The 23,278-nt window shown below is 46.1% G+C and overlaps 1 protein-coding gene across 2 annotated transcripts in view; it reads right to left on the bottom strand.

Moving 5' to 3' along the window:
- Positions 1 to 383: 383 nt before the first annotated feature.
- Positions 384 to 23,278, bottom strand: part of EFCC1 (EF-hand and coiled-coil domain containing 1) — a 43,865-nt gene continuing 20,970 nt past the window's right edge. The window contains exons 3-8 of one of the 2 annotated variants that reach the window (XM_037829650.1): positions 13,442 to 13,599; positions 12,700 to 12,856; positions 11,433 to 11,598; positions 7,613 to 7,753; positions 2,989 to 3,058; positions 384 to 1,738 (exon numbers count right to left, since the gene is read on the bottom strand). In XM_037829650.1, the coding sequence (XP_037685578.1) occupies positions 1,602 to 1,738; positions 2,989 to 3,058; positions 7,613 to 7,753; positions 11,433 to 11,598; positions 12,700 to 12,856; positions 13,442 to 13,599 (829 nt within the window). In that variant the 3' untranslated portion in view covers positions 384 to 1,601. The remainder of the gene's footprint in view (positions 1,739 to 2,988; positions 3,059 to 7,612; positions 7,754 to 11,432; positions 11,599 to 12,699; positions 12,857 to 13,441; positions 13,600 to 23,278) is intronic. The other variant, XM_037829661.1, reaches the window with a different exon arrangement.

Here is a 23,278-nt window from a genome sequence, read left to right as displayed (position 1 = left end):
CACCCCTTGTCCTCTCCCTTCCTCAGGCCCCTTCCTCTCCATCCCAGGACTTGAGTGAGTCCCCTCTCGATGCCCTTGCTCCTACATTTCTGCAGTAGCCCTCTTCTTCACAGGTCTCTCTGCCTCCAACCCATCCTCCACGTGGAGCTGCATCCTGCTTAGAACCTTCGATGGCTCCCCATTGCCTGTGGGATAAAGTCCAAGCTCCCTCATCCTGCCATCTGAGTCCTCCCATGAGTACCTGCACTCCCTCCTCCCTCCACCACTGCTCAGAGAGATCAGCCCGGACCTTTGCCCCTCTCTGCATTTCCTGGGCCCAGAGAACACCCCTGTCCCCATAGTCTGTCCTATCCACTGCTCACCATGAATCACCCTTTATTGGCTTTCATTACAATGCACTTTATTTTACTTTTATTCAGCACCGATTTCATCCACATTGCACTATAGGAATTTCCCAACATATCCTTCTCCCCTATGAGACTTTCAGCTAGGTGAGATGAGGTGCCATGCCTCTCACTCCTTCCTGCTCAGGGAAAGAGGGGCTCCAGGTGCTATGCTAGTGGGCCCTCTCTGGCTATCACACTTTTGCTTTTGATGTAACCTCAGATTAAATTCCCTGTCCTCCTCTCCTTGCCCATTAAAATCCTACCACTCTTCTAGATCTGGTTCAAGACCAGCTTCCACAGGAAGCCTACAGTAATGTCTCCCTTGTTGGAAATTCCCCCAGCTTTTCCTGGTCTTTGACATTTCCTGGGGTGTTGTGGAGTTTCCCCAAATGGATCAAGAGTGTCCTGAAGTTTGGGCCCAGTCTCCCTTGCGGCAGGCAGGCCGGTGGGAGGAAGGGGCCAGTGCTGGGAGAGGAGGAGACCCTGCGATGCAGGGAAGGGATTCTGGGCTGGGCAGGGTGGGAGAGTGAGCACCTCTACTCTGAGGGCAGGGAAACAGCATCAGGTGCGGGCTGATCCAGCCGCTGCAGGGTTCTAATATGGACTCTGGTGGCAGGAATGCAGGGGCTGCTTGGGAATCTGGAAGGCACCTAAGGAAGAGGTGGGTGCCAGGTTCTGCACTGGGGAGCTTTGTGCTTGGGCCCAGTTTCTGAAGGAGCCAGGGCCTCGGAGGTTGCAGTGATTGCTGTGAGAGCCCCTAGTGGCCCAAACCTCATCAACTTGGCAGCAGTGGTGGTCAACCAACCGACTGTAGGGACTAGTCTGGTAGCAATCATGCCATCCATGGAGACTGGTCTGTTGGTGGTCAGGACAACTTTGGGGGCTGCTCTGGTGGTGGCTGGGCTGATAATGGAGGCACTGGGGCTTGTCTGATGGTGGTTGGGCTGATTGTGGAGGCTGTTCTGATGGCGGTTGGGCCAGCTGCTTGGGCTGCTCTGTCAGTGGTCAGGCCAACTTTGGGGGCTGCTCTGGTGGTGGTTGGGCTGACAGTGGAGGCGCTGGGACTTGTCTGATGGTGGTTGGGCTGACTGCAGAGGACAGTCTGATGGCGGTCGTGCCAACTGTGGACACTGGTCTGATGGTGGTCGGATCGACTGCAGAGGCTGCTTGGGAAGGCTGGTCTGATGGTGATCAGTCTGGCAGGGTGCTGCCACCTCAGCAGGAGATGAGAAGGGGATTGGTGAGGGTGGGAGCTGGGGAGGCTGGTGCTGACGACCGTCCCTGCAGGAGCTCGCAGCTAGCCAGGGCTTGGTGCAGGGCATCCAGGATGGCCAAGGGGCCAGATCTCCCATCTGGAGGGAAAGAGTAAGGAAGGAGGCCAGGGTCAGCCCTGCAGGGGTTGCCCAGCCTGTGCTCAGCCCATCTCCCAGCAACTTGGGCCACCCCCCATAATCCTCGCTCACCTTTCATGCTTGGTGCCCCTCCCCAGCCCCGCCAGTTCCTTTAAGGGCACCTCCTCCTCCCTCCCCTTGTCCATCTTCCACTGCGGCTTTGGGGGAGAGAGCTTCTTGCTCTCCATGTTGATGTCAGGCCTTATGCAGGGCCCTGGGCATATCTGGATGAATGAGGCCCATGGCTCTGCCCACAGAGATGCCTGGTGTGTCCCAGGGAGCAAAGGGCTCCACCCCCTATAGGTAGCCCCTTAGCCCTGTGACACCTTTTGGGATGGGAGCTTGGCTCTGCTCCTCTGGGCTTCACTGGGCAAGGCTGGCATGGATGAAACTCTGCTGCCTGAGCACTTGAGGCCACAAGCACTGCTCCATGCCTCAGTCTTCTCATCCGCAGAATGGGAATAATAAACCTCTCTTATGGGGTCATTATAAGTGAACCCAGTAAATGTGGGGTGAGTCTGTAGCCCTCTGGATTTGCTTGTATCGGTTGCTGGTTAACACTTCTCCCTGGGGGTTCTGTGTCCCCTTCTCTTGCTAATGTGCCCAAGCCTGTCCTGATGACACCCCTTGGAGGTGTTCAGGGCAGGGATAATAGCCAGAGACACTCAACCACCATCCCCTGCCCCCTGCCCCAGCCTCTCTGCAGGTTCTGAAGGATGATGTGGTAGTCTGGAGCTGCACATACCCCAGAAAAACATGTTCTTAAACTTAATCCATTCCTGTGGGTATGAACCCATTTTAAATAGGAGTTTTTGATGAGGTTATTTCAGTTTAGGTGTGGCTCACCTCACTCAGGATGGGTATTAATCCTATTATTGGAGACCTTTATAAGTGGAATGGAATTCATACACACTGAGAGAAAGCCATGGAAAGCAAGAGCTGCAGGTTAGCAGAACCCAGAAGAGAAGGGAAGGGCCAGGAGAGGCCGCCGTGTGCATTGCCACATGACAGAGGAGCCCAGGACCAAAGATCTCCAGCAGCCAGCTCCAAAACATCAGTCTTTGGGAAGAAAGCGTCTTGGTGACACTTTGTTTTGGACTTCTCCTAGCCTCAAAACCGTGAGCCAATACATTCCCATTGTTTAAGCCAATCCATTGCATGGTATTTGCTTGGACAACGAAGAAACGAAAACAGATGGGGGGCTCTCCTACCGTGTATGGGGTCTCTGCAAACGTCCAATGTGTGCAGCAAAATCTTCCCCAAGGTTCTTTTTGATATGTTCTTAAAAAGAAATGGAGACGGGACTGGGTCAGATTGTGGCTGCAATGTCCTCAGGCAGGGGGTACTAACTGGGGGCCTCTAGGGGGCTTCTGTGCAGCTACCTGGGGGAAGATAGAGCCCCCTCACTCCCACCCCCACCATCATGCCTTCCTGGCCTTCTACCCCGAGTCTGGCCAGAGATTCCTGGTGGTGGATGGGATCCCAAAATGAACACTTGGGAAATTTCTATGAATAAGTGAGCATTTCCATGCATTAGATCATTAAATCTTTGCAACAACCTTATTTTATTACCTCCATTTTCTGTTGTTTTGTGTCTGTGTGTGTGTGGTTTTTTTTTTTAATTTAAAAAAAATTTTTTTTTTTTAGCTTTTTTCTTTCTTTCTTAGAAATCTTTTATCATTAGAGCATTGCACTTTTCTCAGAACACGTATAATTTGCAGGAATTATGCAAGGCAACTTTCTACCAAATATCAAAATTTAGCAATGTGTTTGAGCAGAAATGTTATTTCAGTTGCAAACACCACCTCTGGTTACAAAAAATAATCAGAAACCAAATTGGATTTAACATCGATTTTGCAAATGCCCTAGGAAGTCTTAAGACAAATAATATTTTAAGTAGGAAAAAAAAAAACACTGATTTTTAAATAGTTTGGTATACTATTTCTGTGATTTATGTGCATATATTAACTGGTCTCTTTTATAGGACACCTGACTAAATGTTTATCACTCATACGTAAAGCATTGTAAAATAAAGCAAGGGCTCATCATCTTTTAACAAAAATACTCTGTAGGCAACGAATAAGTATTAAAGATATTATTTAGCAGTTGATACTTATCTGCTACAAAATACGAAACAAAATACATTTACTGGGTTGTTTTTCAGTTGCAGCTGCCCACTGGCATCCCAAAAAAGGATCTCCCATACACAAAAGTTGCAGTGAAACTCACTTAGTTACTAGTTTAGGCCAATACATTTCTTTCCCTTTTTTTCTTTTCTCTTCCCCACCATCCCCACGCCCTACAGTGGCATCATAGTATTAAAAACATTAAGTACCTAGAATTTGTGCTTCTGATGCAGACATCATTTGAACATCATTTGAATAATTTCACATGATGTACAGCTTTTCATGTAAAAAAAGATATTTTGTGGTCCCAGTTACTTCAAATCTTACAGAACCATGATTTTGACACGTGACAATTTATAAGTTAGGCAAATGTGAAATGCTAAAAGATGGGAACAAACTGTTCTGTTTAAGTTCAGAGGGCTGCAAAATTCAGGTAATGACTTTTTTTTTTAGTTAACATAACCAGCCCACAGTACAGTGTACTAAATCATAAAGGCTTTTAGAAGAAAAAATCCAAGGAAGATACTACCTTCACTAAGTTATAAAAGTTTGGCAAGACAATATGGCACTCTTTTAACACAATAAAATTGTATTTCTGTTAGAGTCATATATTACTTTAGCGATAATTTTCACTACAAAAATATCACACGTACCAAATCTAAACACTGGGTTTTAATGGTTGTTTAGAGCTGAGCAAGGTTGTTTTGTGTTTTTTTTTTTTTTAATACAAATTAACATGCTTTCAAAAGTTACAATTTTTTTTTCTTTTAAAGTGAGTTCCTTCATGTAAGCTATTGACGTTTAACACTGTAGGGCAATCGTGTGTATTTATAAAATAAATAAATTTGTCCTGGGGTGGGTCAAAAACCAGGTAGAATTGCAATGCATGAAAAGCTTTAAAATGCTACCTTAAGGAGATTCAACATGCCAATACTGGTTTTGAAGAACTTTTTCAAAACTTGTAAAATTTTAACATAAATACTGGAACCCTTAAAATTAGATGCTCATTTCCAATAACACAAATTTTGGATGGTCTCTTTTACTTAGAAGCTCTGCATCTCTTTGGTTTCATCAAAAGTCACATACCGTTTCTCAAGCTTATTACAAAAGTCTACTTAAAATATAGTTGTATATATTTTTAAATAGCAAAAAATAAATTGCCAGCTTGGAAACACCTGGGGGAGCTGATGTTGTATACCAGTTTTCATTATCATTTCTCTACAAATGCCACCACTGCCATTTATGTGTTACCCACTCCATTGCTTTCTCAGCCTTTTTTAGCATGCGAAAAAAATGGACTTGCCCTCAGTCCTTCCAGGTAACTGCTGAGGATTACTCCTTTTATGGCGATTAAGGCTTCTTGAGTTAAAACAGTTTTTTTCTGGGTCTTGACAAGAATGTAGCTTGTGTTTGAGTCCCTGCTCTCAGTTCTTTGAGGTATATACCTAGTGGTGGGATTGCTAGATCATATAGCAATTCTATATTAAGCTTCCCAAGGAACTGCCAAACTGCCTTCCACAGCGGCTGCACCATTTTACTTTCCCACCAGCAGTGAATGAGTACTCCTATTTCTCCACATCCTCTCCAACACTTGTAGTTTCCTGTTTTTTTTTTTTAATAGTGGCCATTACAGTGGGCATGAGATATCTCATTGTTGTTCTGATTTGCATTTCCCTAATAGTGAGTGAGGTTGAGCATCTTTTCATGTGGTTTTTAGCCATTTGTGTTTCCTCTTTGGAGAAATGTCTATTCAAGTCTTTTGTCTGTTTTTTATTTGGGTTGTTTGTCTTTTTATTGTTGAGTTGGAGGACTTCTTTATATATTCTGTATATTAAACCCTGATCAGACACGTGGTTTCCAAATATTTCCTCTCATTGAGTAGGCTGTCTTTTCATTTTTATGACAAATTCCTTCGAGGTACAAAAATTTTTAATTTTGCGGAGATTCCTTTTACCTATTTTTTCTTTCACTGCTTGTGCTTTGGGTGTAAAGTCTAAGAAACCATGAGATCTTGAAGATGTGAGAAAAACCCACTTCCAAATCCTGCAGAGCTGGGTTCCTACTTCCTACTTCTACCTCATATTGGCTGGATAATCCTGAGCAAGTTAACTGGTCCCTTTTAGAAAAAAAATGTGTTTTTTAATGGTTTGCCCTTTTTTTTTTTTAATCAGCCACCTTGAGAGGGAATTACAATAACTTGCCTTTCATTTCTCTTGGGTATTCTCTGTAGGTGAATATGATCTACAGTCGATGATAGCTTTGTTTCTCCCATTCTATAATCCTTATATGTTTTATTTCTTTTTCTTGCCTAATTGCACTGGCTAGAACCTCTAGTTAGAACAGGAGTCAGGATGACAGGAATTCTTGTCTTGATACTGATTTTAGAAGGAATCCTTCCAACATTTCACCAATAAGTATGAGATCTGCAAGAGGTATTTGGTTGCGACTCCTTATCTGTTTAGGGAAGATCCCCACTGTTCTTAATTTGCTGAGAGGTTTTATAATAAATGGGAATTGAATTTAACTGGTTGCCTTTTCTATGTATATTGGGATGACCATATGGCTTTCCTCCATTAAACAGCAATGTGGTGTATTATGTTAATAGTTTTTTATGTTGAATTACCCTTGAATTCCTGGGATAAATCCAACTTGGTCAGGTGGCAGATGTTTCAACAGTCATGTATAAAATATAAAAATTTTATATAATTTATAAAATTTATAAAATTTTTATATTTTATAAAAAATATAAAAAATATTTTATTTTTTCATCCCCATTTAAATGTGACATTAGCTTATAATTTCTCTTTCTTGTATTTATAGTCCTTTTTTATATTTTTTTAAAATTTTTTATTGTAGTATATATATACAACTCAGAATTTCCCATTTTAAGCACTTTCAAGTATACAATTCAGTGGCATTAACGACATTCACAATATGGAGCAACTCTCACCACCATCTGTCACCAAAACTTTTTCATTACCCTAAACAGAAACTCTGTACCCACTAAGTGATAATTCCCCATTCCTTCCCCTACCCCAGCCCCTGGTAACCTGCAATCTATTTGCTGTCTCTGTCAATTTGCTTATTCTCAGTATTTCATATAAGTGGGACCATAAGATATTTGTCCTTTTGTGCCTGGCTAATTTCACTCACCAAAATGTTTTCAAGTTTCATTCATGTTGTAGCGTGGATCAGAACTTCATTCTTTTTTAAGGCTGAGTAATATTCTATTAAACAGATAGACCACATTTTGTTTATCCATTCATCTGTTGATGGACACTTGGGTTGCTTCTACCTTCTGGCAATTGTGAATTATGCCACTATGAACATTGGTGTCCAAGTATCTGTTCGAGTCCCTGCTCTCAGTTCGTTTGGATATAGACCTAGGAGTGGGATGGCTGGGTCATATGGTAATTCTATAGTCAACTTTCTGTGGAACCACCAAATTGACTACCACAGCAGCTGCGCCATTTTACAATCCTGTTTCTGGTTTGGAGATCACAAGTTACATGCGTGTCACAAAATGAGTTGGGAAGCCTTCACCCTTTTCCCAGTTATCTTCTCTGACCCTCCATGTCTGCCTCCATAAAATGGAGATAACACCTGCCTACCACGAGGAAAGTCCATAGCCCAGTGCCTGACCCCAAGTGGGGCTCCCTTTCAACCACTCTTTCCCCTTCCCGAAACAAGCCAGCTCCCGTAAGCCTACCAGGTCCCGAAGCCTGTGCAGAAGCTGCAGCACGTCCACCAGCTTCTCCTCCAGGAGGGACAGCCGCACCCTCTCTGTCTCCACCATCTGCAGCTCCAGCCTCAAGTGCTCATTCTCCTCCACCTTCTGCTGAAGCTTCACCTGCGGGGACCAAAGGGGCACAGCACGCTCCCTGCTGCACTCTCCTGGGACTCGTGGCACCATCCCCAGGCAAGGCCCGTGGCCGACCTTGATCTCCTTCTGCCTCTTCCACAGAGGTCATCTCATCTGGCCTCCTACAGCCTGCCAGGTGGTTGGCACAGATGAAACCTTCTCCTATCTCGCCAAGGATGGCACTCAAGCCCAGAGAAGCTGAAAGCCTAGTCTCAGGTCACACAGCAAGTCAGGATGATGGAATAATATGCACATTTTGTTTCCTAAACTAAGGACTCCATTCTTCCTTCTCTTCTCCATCAATCTGTTTTTTTTTTTTTTTTTTTTTTTTTTTTTTTAATTTTTTTTGGTTGCAAGCAACAGAAACCAATCTGGCTAGCTTAAACAGAAAGAGAATGGACTGGCAAGCTAGTGAGTGGGTAGTTCATAGAATGGACTGGCAGCTGGAGATCCTGGGGAATGGGGCAGCCCCAGGGAGTAGAGACAGCAGGAACTTCTCAAGCCCCCTGTTCAGGGGTCACAGCTGGAAAGAACAGGTTTCAACCCTTCCCCCTGCCTTCCATCAAGATTGAGAGCCCCAGCAGAGGGGCCTGATTGACCTCCCTGAGGTGGTTGATCCCACAGGTGCTGTGGGAAGGGGGAATGGAGGCTGGGCAGTTATAAAGTGCCAAATGTCCACCCATCTTATAAAGCAGGGACTGCCAGGGAGTGAGGCAGTCCCCACTCTTGGCACTGATGGAGGGAGAGAGGCAGCTGAAGGTGCTTTGGATATCCGGGTCCACCCTGAGCTGCTGGTGGGTGCAGAGAAGGCCCAGTGCTTGTGCACGTCACAGAAGGATGAGAAGCCTGGGTTTCAGGGCCGAGGGTCTCCCTTGCTGATGAGACTCAGTAATTGCTTAATTTTGTAACTCTCCTAATCCCATATTTCATTGATTTAAAGCTACGCCCCTTGGAAAACTTTGGTGCTGCCAATTTATTTCAAGATGGCATGCAAGGTAGCCCCTCACCAGCCACAAGAGCTGCAGCCTTCCTGAGGGGTGCCCCGGCAGGCAAGATGGCGGCCTTAAAGAAAACAGAGCCGTGGTGATGAGAACATAGAAACAGCATTGAACGTAGACGAGCAACACACCATGGAAGAGTTCCAGAAGGTTCCTACTTCTGAAACAGAGATACCATAGCTCAAATTTATTGAGTTCTGCTTGCCATGAGTGTTAACCATTTGATACGTATAGCATGCTACAATTTTATGCCCATTTTAAAGATGAGGAAACTGAGGCACAGAAAAGTTGAACAGATACATTGAAGCCCTCGGCCCCAATACCTCAAACAGTGTCATGACAAATGGAGTTAGTTAAGGTGAGACCATGCAAGTGTAGGGTGAGGCCCTTCATCTGAGAAGACTGGTGTCCTTATAGGAAGGGGAGAAGAAACACAGAAACAGAGAGGAAAATACCAAGTGAAGATGGAGGCAAGAAGACGGCCATGTGACAACGGAGGCAGAGTTTGGAGGACACCTCTACAAGCCAAGGGGACACCAAGGATGGCCAACAAACACCAGAAGCTGGAAGAGGCCAGGAAAAATTTTCCCTACAGATTTCAGAGGGATTCTGGCCCTGCTGACACCTTGATTTTGGACCTCCAAGCCTCCAGAACTGTGAGACAATACATTTCTGTTGTTTGAAGCCTCTCAGTTTGTGGCTTTTGTTATAGCAGCCTCAAGAAACAAAGACATTTGCCCAAGGTCCTAGGGTATAGAGGTAGGATTTGAACCCAGGCCCTCTGTTCCCATCACATGCATGCCTGTTAGCATTTCTGGAGGAACCCATCTTCTGAATCACATCCTTAGATTATTCAGGACCCATCACAGTAGGGGGGGCCCCCACCGCTGAGACAGACGTTCTAGAAGTTGAAGGTGCTACAGACCCTACCTCACAGGGAAGGTTTCGAACCCGCCTCAGTGACTTGCCATTGAATGACATGCATCCTCATTTCCTTTTGCAAATCTCAATAAAATATTTACATGATCTAGATCTTTGATCTTGATCTTTGTCCTATTGCAATGCTCAAGGGCCTGACTTTTTTTTCCTGTCTGGGTCTTTGCTTTCCTGTCCTCAGAGGCTGGAACCTAAACAGATCTCCTCTCTTGTTCCTATCCCCAAGACTCATGCACATGGTCTAGAGAAGGATAGAGTGGGGTGGCTGCCACGTTCCTGGGCTTGAGGGGTTCAGGGCACAGGCTCTGAGTCCAGCCTATCTGACTTGCTCCCCCTGGTCCCTCATCTCTACGATGCGGATCAAACCATTCCTACCTTACTGGGCTCCCTTGGGGATTGAATCAGGTCCCCCCACAAGGACACGGTCAAGTCCCAACTCCCAGGCTGTGGGTGGGAACCCATTTGTAAATAGGATCTTCAAAGATAATGTTAAGATGAGACCAAGCTGAATCAGGGTGAGCTTTAATCCACTATGACTGGAGACCTTACGAGCAGAGGAGATTTGGATAAGGCACTAGTAGGAGGAGACAGAGGGCCATGTGACAGAAGCAGAGCCTGAGTTATGGGGTGCCAGCCAGCCACCACCAGTACGCTACAGACTTAAGAGGAAGCACAGCTTGCCCATCCCTCAATTTTGGACTTTGAGCCTCCAAAACTGGGAGACAGTAAATTCCTGCGGTTTAAGCCAACCAGCCTGTAGTATTTGTCATAGGATCCCTGGTAAACTGAGACAGGCTCTTTGAGACAATGCTTGTCAAATGCCAGGCATGCAATTAAGGTGCTGTACAAGCCAGCTGGTATTGTTTATTATTTAAGGTGACAGGACTGCCCCAAACTACATATATGTACAAAATAGTATGGATTTAGAATTTCAGGTGTACAAATCTAAAAGGACCTTATATCAAAATGATGGTTTGCAAAAGTGCAGTGGGCTAAGGCTTAATGAAACGATGATTTTTAACAGCATCTCACATTTGGTTACTGTGGAATAGAAAAGTTACTATGGAGTAGAGAGATGAGGGAAAAGTGCTAAGTGATCTTCTGGAAATGGAGATACCTTGTTTGGGGCCATCTGTTGATGTTACCTGCCCCAAAAGAAGGCTTCCTTCCCCGACTTCTTCTAGGAATGGCATCCCCTTTCCTTTCGGGAGCTGCCCCTTCTCCACTTTATCTGGCTTTGGCGGAACTGTCAATCACAGAATCCTGCCCCCTACCACAGGGATTGGCCCGGGGCAGGCCGGTGACTGAGGCTGGGCCAATCAGAGTCCTTCCCTGAGATTTACTATACTGGGAGTGAGATTCTACTTCCCTCTGGGGTTTCTCAGGTGGGCTGATGGGAGCCTAGAGCTGTCTGTGCTCCTGCCTTGCATGGAGGAAGCCCCTCTTAAGTAGGGAGAAGTGAGGCCAACACTCAGAGACACACAGGACAGGTGCAGACAAACTCATCTGAGTCCCTGGATCCAACTGTGCCTGAAGCTCATGACATTTTTGTTTTCCTCAGCAGAGTGTTCTGATAACTTCCTGTTTTGCACTCAAGCTAATCTGAGATGGGATCTTTTAACTTGCAACCCAAAGATGCATCATTAAATATAACTCAAAGGAAATGACATCTCTTCTCTGCCATGCAGGACTCCAGATTTGGTCCAACCCTTGATGTCTGGGGCTCTGCTAACCTCCACCCCAGGTGTGTCGAGGGATTCCGTGCCACAGCCCTGGGTCTCCAGCTGCTCCACCAGCAGAGCGATGCAGGCCTCCAGCTCCCCCAGGGTGCAGGTGTGGTCTGTTCTGCCAGAGTGTCCCAAGTAAGTCATGAACTTCTTGGCCGCCGGGTTGTCACACCTGCAGCAAAGGAGAGTGCCAACGCTGTGGGAAGATGCTTTCCAGAGCCTGCTCCAGCCTCAGAGAACTGGTGTCATAATTAAAGCTAGGCTGGGTCATGGCACTCGTTTGCCCAGCACCTCCCCATCAAAGGCAAGGCCAAAGATCTCATCTGCTCTGTTCCCCTGCCCTCCCTGGCCTCACCCCTCGCTCTGCTTCAGCCACGGTGGCCTCCTCACTATCCCTCCAACATGCTCAGCTCCTTCTCACTTGCTGTTTCGCCTTCCTGGAATGCTGTTCCCCTAACATCTGTATCGTTTATTCCCTCATTTCCTCCAGATCTCTGCTCTTGAGAAGGCTTCCCAGCCTCTCTGCCCCTCTCTCTTCCTCACCCTTGTCACCCCCTCACTAGAATAGAGGCTCTAGGAGGGTGGGGCCTTTGTCTTGGTTATTGCTGTTTTCCTGGTGCCCCCTGAATTGCCTGGCACAGAGCACGTTCTTAATAAATGTTTGTTGACTTAAACAATCAGTGATAACAATAATCTCAGAAAATCGACAGGACTTTACAAATAATAATAAAAGTAAACCCCGCACCCCACCCCCCTGCAATCATGTCCCCAATCTGTGTCGGGCACTTGTGAAGCATTTCAGATCCTCGAACTCAAATCCTCACAAAACTTCTGCCAGACAGGTGAGACTGGCCCATCTTAGAGAAGAAGTGACTGAGGTTCCGAGAGACCAAGTGACTTGTTTGCAACTACTCACCCCCACTACTCCCACAGTTGTCCTCAGCCTGTCCTTTTTCTACTCTAGGGTGGTTGTGAGGATTAAACAAACTGATAGATAGGAGATGCTGGAAACGATGTTTGTGGCAAGAAACAATGGATCGAGAAAGGATCTTGCCTGTTAGGAAGGGACATGGGGCCTCGGGCATGTCTTGGGACAGTGACCTTGGGCATGGGTGTCTCCGAGGTGGGATCTTAGCTTCCCAAGTCCTTGTCACTTAGAAGAGGGCTGTAGGGATGGGCCCCAACATCCTGGAGGCTCTGGGTGTCCCCAATTTCTCGAAAGCATGTGGCCCACAGTGGGCAGCTCCTCCAGGGGAGTTCTGGGCACACATACCCACTCCTGCAGCTGGAGAGGTGTGCCAGCAGCTTCCGGACCTCGGCCACCGCTGGCCTCGGCTCCTCCCGCCACTTTTCTTCCTTCTCTTCCTCCTCCTCCTCCTCATCAGAGGCGGCCTGGCCCTCCACAGAGCGGAACAGCTGCTCGCCCACTGCTGGAGAAGCACAGGAAGAGGTGGGAGGTAAGAGGCAGGGACCCAGGGCACGGCAAGCCCAGGGCTGGGCCAAAGGGCAGGGGAGCCAGGCATCCCCTTCCCAAACGTCCACAACTGGACCAGGTGAGCACCTGGGCTCCACCTCAGCCAGTCCCTCTCCCTTCCTTTTGATGGATCTGCCCTCACCAGGGGCCTGGTGCAGGTTTTTATGACCAGGAATGACCATCCAGCCCCTGCTTGCTTACATGCCTCTGACGACGGGGCGCTCACTCCACCCCCAGCTCGTCGGGCAGTCCAATCCATCCCTGCATTGAATCGACAGGGAGCCAGATTTTCCCCACACTGAGCTGGAAACTGCCTCCCTGGCATTTGGGAGGTGGATGAGAGAGGAGGGGGAGAGGTTCTGCTTGCCCCCTCCACTGGGCATCCAGGCTTTCAGGTCTAGGGCAAAGGGCACCTGGGGGTTCGGAAAGCCCAGCCTTAGCAGGCAGGGGGAATAGGGCTCTGTATTGGAGGCCAGACACAGACAGGTCCCTGGGAGCAGGGCCAGGGCCACAGCAGCTACCTGGGGATGCAGGGACAAACCTTCATCCACGCATCTGCTCCCGGTGCTGCTGTCTGAATGCCAGGCTCCTTCTGGAGGGGATGCTGGGCCTCCAGCCTCACCATCCTCAGGTTTGCCACTCTTGGCTTCTGGTCCTGGGCTGGCTCCTGGTGAGTTTGGGTGCTGGGTGACTTCTGACCTGTGGGTAGGGGTGTGGGTAGGGGAGACAGGTGCTAAGAGGGAGGAGGGGTCCTGTCAACTTCCTGAAGGGGAGTATGGGGTGTGAGCCTATCCTCTTTTGCTCCTTTTTCTGGACAGGTAACCTGTCTATAAGGTGTCCAAAAGAGGAAACAAGCATTGTCTCTTGTGTCTGGCTCTACTGGCTGTCCACCCAATGGCCAGCAATTTTCATGCTGGCACAGTCAGCCTTCCATGTTTCAGGGTGAAGTGCCAGATAGTCATGTTGCCAGCCTTCTTTGCTAAGGCATGTAACCTAATTTTAACTAATGGGACTTAAGGAAAAATCTTCTGAGGAGCTTCTGGGACACATATTCATCCCTTATAAAAAGAGGCACAGGAAAGGAAATACCCACTTCCTTCCTGCCTTTGGACATTCGCATGTGAGGGTGTGATATTTGGAGCTGTGGCAGCCACCTTGTGACCATGAGGAGATGTCCAAGAGAATTGCAGAGTAATTGAACACGAGCCCTGACATCGTTCAGCTGCTGAGTTAACCAGTCTTGGGGCCATCTACCTCTGGATTTCTTACTAAGGGTGAGAATAAAAAAAAGTGCTCCTTGTTTCAGCTACTTTACATTGCATTTTCTATTCCTTGATTCTGAAATCCTTTAATCAAAACATCTCCTCTCTCTGGGTTTTGAAGCACCTATTGCACCTCCACCAATCAATTTTCTTGATATACCAAGGTCCTCAAGTTTTGAACATTCATTTTCCAAGTTCTTGCAATTACAAGGTCAGGGAAGAAAGAAAAATCTGTCGTAACAGGAAAATATTCACAAACTGACCTTTTATTAAACCCCAGCATCTCTCTTTCCCGCTCTACACCAGCATCTGTCCCTTGCCCATCTTATTAGCATCTTTTGTTACTCAATCTCTCCCTGATGGTCAGATGTTACAGATGTAACAGCTCAACTACAAATCGCCTGCAAAATGAAACTGCACATCTTGAAATAAGGGAGGTTTCCTGACTTCAGTGAAGGGAATGCTGGAGACCTGCTTGAATCACAGACAAAGCCATAGATGGTGAGGGCGAAGCAGTGTTGGAACAGTGTACAGCTGAAGAAGAGAAGGCAAGGACAGAACTGAAAAAAGCTCTTAGAAAAACTACCAAAGTCCTCAAGTATTTTTTGCAAAAATGACCCTCTTCCTGATTGAAGTACAAAGATAAAAAGCATAAAGTTAAGATGCACCGTTGTACTTTCATGCAATTTTGCTGAAAAAATTCCTCCAGAAGGAATAATCAACCCTTGAATCAATCAAGGTTTGGTCTGAGAATTAGTGCATTACACAGCAGTAATAAAGATTTAAAAAAAAAAGAAAAAGAAAAAGAATGACTGAGTAGTTGAAAATATCATCTGGTTTTATTGGATAAGTAGTACAATAAATGCAGTTCAATCAATTTTAGTACTGTTTTTCAAGTGGAAGTCTTAATCAAATTGTTGGTCCCCATTTTATGTGGATTCACTTTGGTGGGTTTCCAGGACCAAACATTATTGGAAAACAAGGATGCTTGTCCTGAGCCCAGGAGTTACTTTTTGGGGTCACGGGCCCCTTCCTGGGTCCCACACAGATCCACTGTCAGGGCAGAAACCCCACAGCACCTGGGTAGGGCATGGACCTGGAGGGAGGCACCTTGTTTATTTTTGATTTTTTTTTTTCCTTTTTAATTTTTATTGGGATTGTTCAGATACCATACAATTATCCAAAGATCCAAAGTGTACAATCACTTGCCCCTGGGTACCCTCATACAGCTGTGCATCCATCACCACACTTAATTTTTGTTCAATTTTTAGGAACTTTTCATTACTCCAGACAAGAAATAAAGTGAAAGATGAAAAAAAGAAAAAAAAGAAAAGGAAACTCGAATCCTCCCCTATCCCTAACCAACCCCCCTGAATTGTTGACTTGTAGTGTTGGTATAGTACATTTGTTACTGTTTATGAAAAAATGCTGAAATACTGCTAACTGTAGTATATAGTTTGCAATAGGTATATATTTCTTCCCTATATGCCCCTCTATTATTAACTTCTAATTGTATTGTCATACATTTGTTCTGGTTCATGAAGTGATTTCTAGTATTTGTACAGTTGATCATGGACATTGCCCACCACAGGATTCAGTTTTATACATTCCCATCTTTTGACCTCCAACTTTCCTTCTGGTAACATATATGACTCTGAGCTTCCCCTTTCCACCTCATTCACACACCATTCGGCGCTGTTAGTTATTCTCACATCTTGCTACCAACACCCCTGTTCATTTCCAAACATTTAAGTTCATCCTAGTTGAACATTCTGCTCATGCTAAGCAACCACTCCCCATTCTAAACCTCGTCCTATATCTTGGTACCTTATATTTCATGTCTATGAGTTTACATATTATAATTAATTCCTATCAGTGAGACCCTGCAATAATTGTCCTAATGTGTCTGGCTTATTTCACTCAGTATATTGCCCTCGAGGTTTTGTCATCAACCCATTTTTTTTTTAATATGGTTTTGTTCACTCACCATACATTCCATCCCAAGTAAATAATTGATGGTTTTCTGCATGGTCATACATTTATGTGTTCATCATCTTCACCACTATCTATATAAGAGCATCTACATTTCTTCCACAAGGCAGGAGGGAGAGTCAAAGAAGGTAGAGAGGTAAAAGAGAGAGGAAAAAAAATGACAGCTAGGAAGCAGCAAAAGGAAAAATAACCTTAAATCAAAGTAGAGTAAAGAATCAGACAATACCACCAATGTCAAGTGTCTAATATGCCTCCCCTATCCCCCCTCTTATCTGCATTCACCTTGGTATATCACCTTTGTTACAATAAGGAAGCATAATACAATGATTCTGTTAGTTACAGCCTCTAGTTTATGCTGATTGCATCCCTCCCCCAATGCCTCCCCATTTTTAACACCTGGCAAGGTTGACATTTGCTTGTTCTCCCTCGTAAAAGAACATATTTGCACATTTTATCACAGTTGTTGAACACTCTAGATTTCACCAAGTTACGCATTCCCAGTCTTTTATCTTTCCTCCTTTCTTGTGGTGTCTCACATGCTCCCAACCTTCCTCTCTCAACCGTATTCATAGTTATCTTTGTTAAGTGTACTTACATTGTTGTGCTACCATCTCCCAAAATTGTGTTCCAAACCACACACTCCTGTCTTCTATCACCCTGTAGTGCTCCCTTTAGTATTTCCTGCAGGGCGGGTGTCTTGTTCACAAAGTCTCTCATTGTCTGTTTGTTGGAAAATATTTTGAGCTCTCCCTCATATTTGAAGGACAGCTTTGCTGGATATAGGATTCTTGGTTGGAGGTTCTTCTCTTTCAGTATCTTAAATATATCACACCACTTCCTTCTTGCCTCCATGGTTTCTGCTGAGAGATCCGCACATAGTCTTATTAAGCTTCCTTTATATGTAATGGATTGCTTTTCTCTTGCTGCTTTCAGGATTCTCTCTTTGTCTTTGACATCTGATAATCTGATTATTAAGTGTCTTGGCGTAGGCCTATTCATATCTCTTCTGTTTGGAGTATGCTGCGCTTCTTGGATCTGTAATTTTATGTCTTTCATAAGAGATGGGAAATTTTTATGAATTATTTCTTCTATTATTGCTTCTGCCCCCTTTCCCTTCTCTTCTCCTTCTGGGACACCAATGATACGTACATTGTTGTGCTTTATTTCATCCTTAATTTCCCGGAGACGTTGCTCATATTTTTTCATTCTTTTCTCCATCTGCTCCTTTGCATGTAGGCTTTTAGGTGTTTTGTTCTCCAGTTCCTGAGTGTTTTCTTCTGTCTCTTGAGATCTGCTGTTGTATGTTTCCATTGTGTCTTTTGTCTCTTGTGTTGTGCCTTTCATTTCCATAGATTCTACTAGTAGGTTTTTTGAACTTTTGATTTCTGCCGTATACATGTCCAGTGCTTCCTTTACAGCCTCTATCTCTTTTGCAATATCTTCTCTAAACTTTTTGAATTGATTAAGCATTAGTTGTTTAAATTCCTGTATCTCAGTTGAAGTGTACGTTTGTTCCTTTGACTGGGCCATAACTTTGTTTTTCTTAGTGTAGGTTGTAATTTTCTGTTGTCTAGGCATGGTTTCCTTGGTTATCCAAATCAGGTTTTCCCAGACCAGAACAGGCTCAGGTCCCAGAGGGAAGAAATATTCCTTTTTGAATTGTTAAAACTTTTTATTTTGAAATAATTTCAAATTTACAGGACAGGTGCAAAAATAATACAAAACCCATACAGAGAACTCCGGTATACTCCCTACCCAGATACCTGGATTTACCAACTTTTAACATTTTGCCACATCTGTTATATCATTTTCTCTCTCTCAAATTTTGTAATTATTTACCATCTAACTAATTATTTAATATCCGTATCAATCTATCCTCTATATCTATTTATAATCCAAATCTAATTATCTATCATCTCTATCTATATACCTAATAATCTATAATCTATCTGTGCATCATTTATCATCTATATCTACCTAATTATCATCTATCATATCTATTGTCTATCTAATTATCATCTATCATTTATATCTATCATTTATCATCTGTATCTATCTATATAATTTATCCATCTATCATCTACCTATGTTTCCAAACATCTGAACATAAACTGTATACATCTCACTTCTTGAACACTGAATATTTCCTAAGAACAAAGCTAATCGCTTATGTAACCAGCTTAAGTCCAGCTATCAAGTTCAAGAAATTTAACCCTGATATGAAGCCTATAGTCCATACCCCCATTTTTTCAGTTGTCCCAATAATGTCCTAGGAGGCAGCCTGGCTTCTAATCCCATCTGCCCACCAGGAGCTATCAGTGGGACTCAGGCCCCGTCTGTGAGATAGGAGTCTGGTCCTGCAGCCCTCCGGGTCTTTCCAGCTCTGCTTTGGATTTTTGTGGTCAGGACTGTTTGAGCAGGCAGAGGAGCCAGGAAGCCATCAGTTTAAGACAAGAGCTCTGCTGGTTGCATGCATGTCACAGAAACCACAGCAGCTGCTCCAGCGGCAACTTGGAGGAAACACCATGGAGCAGCCGGAGATGCCAAGCAGATGTGAAGGCCTGGCTCCGGGATGCCAGGGCTGTGACAGGGGATGGGCTCAGCATCCAGAGGGCTGTCAGCCTTCTGGAGGCACCACTGAGCCAAACAAGAGGGGATTTGGAGGGGATTGCACGCGAGGACTTGGGGTCACTCAGCACCACTTCCACCTCGGTGACAGCTCCCTGATTTTCATCAGGCACTTACCTACCTTCACCCCAGGCAGCTCATATGCTCAGCTGGAGGGTGGGGCATGTGGCTCAGCCCCAAGTGAATCAGCTTAATGCTGTCCCTAAGCCACAGTGATTGGTCCAGGGCTGCGCAAGCAGCCAATGAGACACAAGGAGCTGTTGGCTGGGGTTTCTGGGAAACAGAAGCTTCCTCTCTTGCTGACTCTTTTTGCTTCCTTCCTGGTGAGGCATCGAGGATGGGGTCGGAAATTGTGACAACCATTTGTGACTCTGAGGGGATCTCTTGGGACTACGGATATAGCCTGAAAATGAAGGCAATAGAAACAGAGCCCTTAGTGACATGATTTGAGTTGCTGGATCATGCTTTGCCTAAAGTCAGAGCTAAGCATGAAGTTTTCTATTTTATGAGCCAACAACTCTGACTGATAGAGTCCTGCGTTCCAAGCTCCCCCAGTGCAAGCAGAGAAAGGAGATGTGGCTCGGCACCAGCCAATGTGAAAATCCCCTAGCTGGGGATTTTTGTTTGAATGTGAAACCATGTGTTTAGAGCACAGGTCATATTAATTAAGGTCTAACACTCACAATCGGGGAGGTGATGTCCCCTCTCTGCTGCAAGAGATGAGACCACAGCCTAGAGAAGTCACAGGGGAATAAGTTATTGCTTTAAGACTCAAGGGCCATGTCAAGTTCCCACCATGTCACCCATTGCTTCTCTGGCCATTTCTCAGAACTCACTTCACTTGACTGGTAGAAAATGGGCTGGACACTAGCTTCCTCTCTCACTTAAAGTACCCCACTAGGCTGAGTGGGAGCAAAGATGAGAGTTGGATAATCAAAGGGAGGCAGGTTTTAGTTCAGTATGAGGAAAAACTCACAGGGAGAGCTGACCAAGAATGGGAATGGTCAGCCTTGGAAGGTAGTGAGCTTCCTGGAAGAGGTGGTATGTAAGCAGGTAAGGGACTTCCATGGCTGGAATTCTGAATAGAGTTGGAGGTTGAACTAGATAATATCCTGTTTTATTTTTCTAAGTTAAGTAAAGGCTTCAACAAGCAGAATGAGATGAAGGGGCAGCACTTATTGGGTGGCCTTACTTAAAGGCTGTCTCGGCCACGCGAGTTTTGGAAACCCTGCTCTAGGCCTGGCTGCTTGCGTTGATAACAACGACAATAACTAAGTCTTTCAGGGTGCTTATTAAGTGCCAGACACTGTTCTCAAGTCTTTGAAATATTTTCCTAGGTTCAGAACTTCATTATTCCCATTTTACAGATGAGACAATGGAAGCACTGAGAGCTAGGGTGCTCAAGCGGCACATCTCGGAAATGGGGCCCTGCCGGGCGGGAGGGCAGCTTGGAGGGCCAGCTGTGGAATGACCCAGTCCAGCTGCTGACCTCGTTAGCCAACCAGAGGTCAAGGGCCCAGTGGCACATGAAATGAGGTCCCAGAAAAGGAAGTGACTGAGCACGGAGCTGTTTGGAGAGCGGGACAGATGAGGACACACTCTGGAATTTTCCAAGAAGCGCAACGTGGCTACAGAAAAATTGAACGGAGAGTTTCCCAGGGAAATTTGGCATCTGCAACTCTTGCTGTTGGTAACCGGTATTTAACCGCTTCTTCCATTTCCCCCGCCTCTCCTCTCTCCTGCATCATTAATTTTTTCTCTCTTTACAGGATCATTCCCATAATTGCACAAATGGGCTGTAATAGCTCCATCTTGGAAAGAAGCAAGCAAATGAAAAGACCTTCCCTTCCCCAGTCATACGGCATCCTCCAGCTGCCACGCCTTTCTCTTCTCTGCTTTACAGCAAAACTCCTGGAAAGAGTGTCCTCTGCTATTTATGCTGCTCCATTCACATCTCCATCCCTGCCACGTCACCCATCACTGCTCTAACTTGTTTCTCACACTCACCTTGTTTGACCGATAGAGAAATAACTGGCTGCTATTCCTCTCTGTATTGAAGCTCTGTCTGCATGTGATTTCCAGGAGCCCACACTTTCCTGGGTTTTCTTCTCCCTCACCGGCCACTCCTTCTTGGTCATCTTTGCTGGTTTCTCTCCTTCATCCCAACCACTAAATGCTTGCAACTCTGTGTGAATACATCTTCTTCTTTATATTCACTCACCCTATAAGGGACCTCCCCAGTGCCATGTTTCCTAACAAGCTCCCCCTGCTTAACTGCAGCCCGTGGTATCTCCATCTGAGTCCCACGAGCATCTCAGCCTCCTCATGTGCTACCTTGAAATTCAAGGTCCAAGGTCACCAAGCTGACCTTTCAATAGGTAGCCTGGCTCTGCTCTCTCCTCCCACCCCCAAACCATCGGCACTTGCTGTCACGGCCATTTTCTTGAAAATAACTCTGACCCTGCTTCAAAGCCTTGTGTGGCTCCCCACGGCCAACCAGACAAGTCCCAACGTTCAAGTCTCTCCATGAAGGAGCTTCTGAAATCACAAAGCAAAGATCTTCTACTCCACCGGTCCCAGTGGAAGCTCTGACCCTTGTCTCCTCCCTTCAAAATGCCCCAAAAGCTCCCAAAAGAAAAAAACTCCAGCCTCCTTGACACAACATTAGGGCCCCGCTAAGATCTGATGGCCCTGAAGGACTTTGCACGTGCTAATGACCACAGCCAACACCTATGTGGTGCCTACTGTATACCACGCAGGTGTCTAACCTTCACAGTAACTCTAAGGAGGAACCTCCATTACCTCCATTTTACAGATGGGGAAACTGAGGGGCAGATGACATAAGTAACTTGCCAAAGGTCACATAGATTTCTCCATTTGCAGTGGGATGTCTTGAACAGGCACCTCAACTATTTCAGCCTGGAAAACCCTACTGGGCCTTCGCTCCCCACCCCCCCAAACCCCCACCCCCACACAACTGTCACTTCCTCTCCAAATTTGCTCCTGAGCTGGCATAGTGCATATGGCTTCCTGAGGGTGTGCTTTAATGTGTTTCCCTCACCAGACTGGGATTTCTTTAAAGATCCTAAGGCCAGGGAATGCAGAGCAGTCCAACAGAGATTCGTTGAATGAATGAATGAATGAATGAATGAGGCAACTGGCAGGAACAGCAAGGGCAGGCCAGGACTGGGTCAAGCCCAGAGCCTGTGTGTGGGTGCCCCAGGACCCTCCCATAATTTACCACTCTCGGAACATTCCAGAAAGGACGGAAGAAAGAGCACTTGATTTGAAGCCACAAGACCTGAGTCACATCCCACTTTCCACCTCGAACAAGTCCGCTTTCTCCCGTAGAATGGGGCTAATCTCCTTGCCTGCTTCACAGGGCATTCCCTCAGGTGAGATGGCAATGGAGATTTTCCCAAGCTGCAGGAATTTGGGTCACTTATCCTATTATTTGCCATGCTGGTGTTTCTGGCCATACACAGAAAAGTAACCATTAAAACCAATAAAATGAAAACCAAGCAAAGTTACTTCTAGCTAGATCTTGTTTTCCATCACCGCCTTGAACCTGAGGTTGCTCTCTTTCCTTTGCAAAGGGAGGTCAGCAGCACTCAGGGAGGGGTTTCCAGGGCTGCAAGAGAAGGGCAAATGGGCCAAGCATCCTACCCCGTGCCCCACTGTGGTGTGACCCTCACATTCGCCCCCTGCCACCCCACTGGACACCCCTCCCTTGGAACCTCCAAGGGAATGGGTTGGATGGAGCTTCCGTGACCTGCAGAAGTGCCTTCTGGGATTCAGGTGGTCCTGGGGGAAAGCCACCCCCATGCTCCCCTCACACCCTCACTTCCTGGCAGAACCCAGAATCCCATGTGCAATGGGTATTCCCTCCAGCTGGCCACATCTCCGGCTGCTTGGAGCCCCAGGCGAGCCTCTGATGTCTTCCTCCTGCTGGAGGCCACATCTGGCCACCAGCCCAGCGGCTTACACAATCTGACAAGGGCCAGATGCAGCCCTTCCTCTCTTCCTCAAGTGGGGGGTGAGGGGTGGGCAGGCACACTGTCCCGCCAGCTCCTGGCTCAAGGTCCATCCAACAGACCCCTCCCTCGGTGGTCAGGAGCTTCCGCATCAGACTTCCATCCCTGCTGGTCTGCGGCTTTGCTGTGTGACCTTCGACAACTCCCTCTGCCTCTCTGAGCCTTCGTTTCACTCCACCATCCATTCATCAGTGAACACTGCTGGAGGTGCTACTCTGAGCTGGGCCCTTGGGGAGTTCACAGTCACGAACTCACAGGGCGATTATGAGGATGAAATGACAAAACACGGTGTTTCCACAAACCCTGCTTTCACTAGGACCGAGTCGATTTCAGGTGGCACGCAATTGAACAGGCATGTGGGGGCGTGTCCTTTAAAAAATTAATGAGTGCATCGTAGAATTTGGGGTTTACATTTATGGCGGTGATACCATTTTCCATTTCCAATAAGTGTATTTAAGCAAA

The sequence above is a fragment of the Choloepus didactylus genome, chromosome 1, assembly GCF_015220235.1.
Source record: "Choloepus didactylus isolate mChoDid1 chromosome 1, mChoDid1.pri, whole genome shotgun sequence".
NCBI lineage: Eukaryota > Metazoa > Chordata > Mammalia > Pilosa > Megalonychidae > Choloepus > Choloepus didactylus.
The sequence above is the reverse complement of the archived record's forward strand: the minus strand, read 5'-3'. Positions and strand labels throughout refer to the sequence as shown.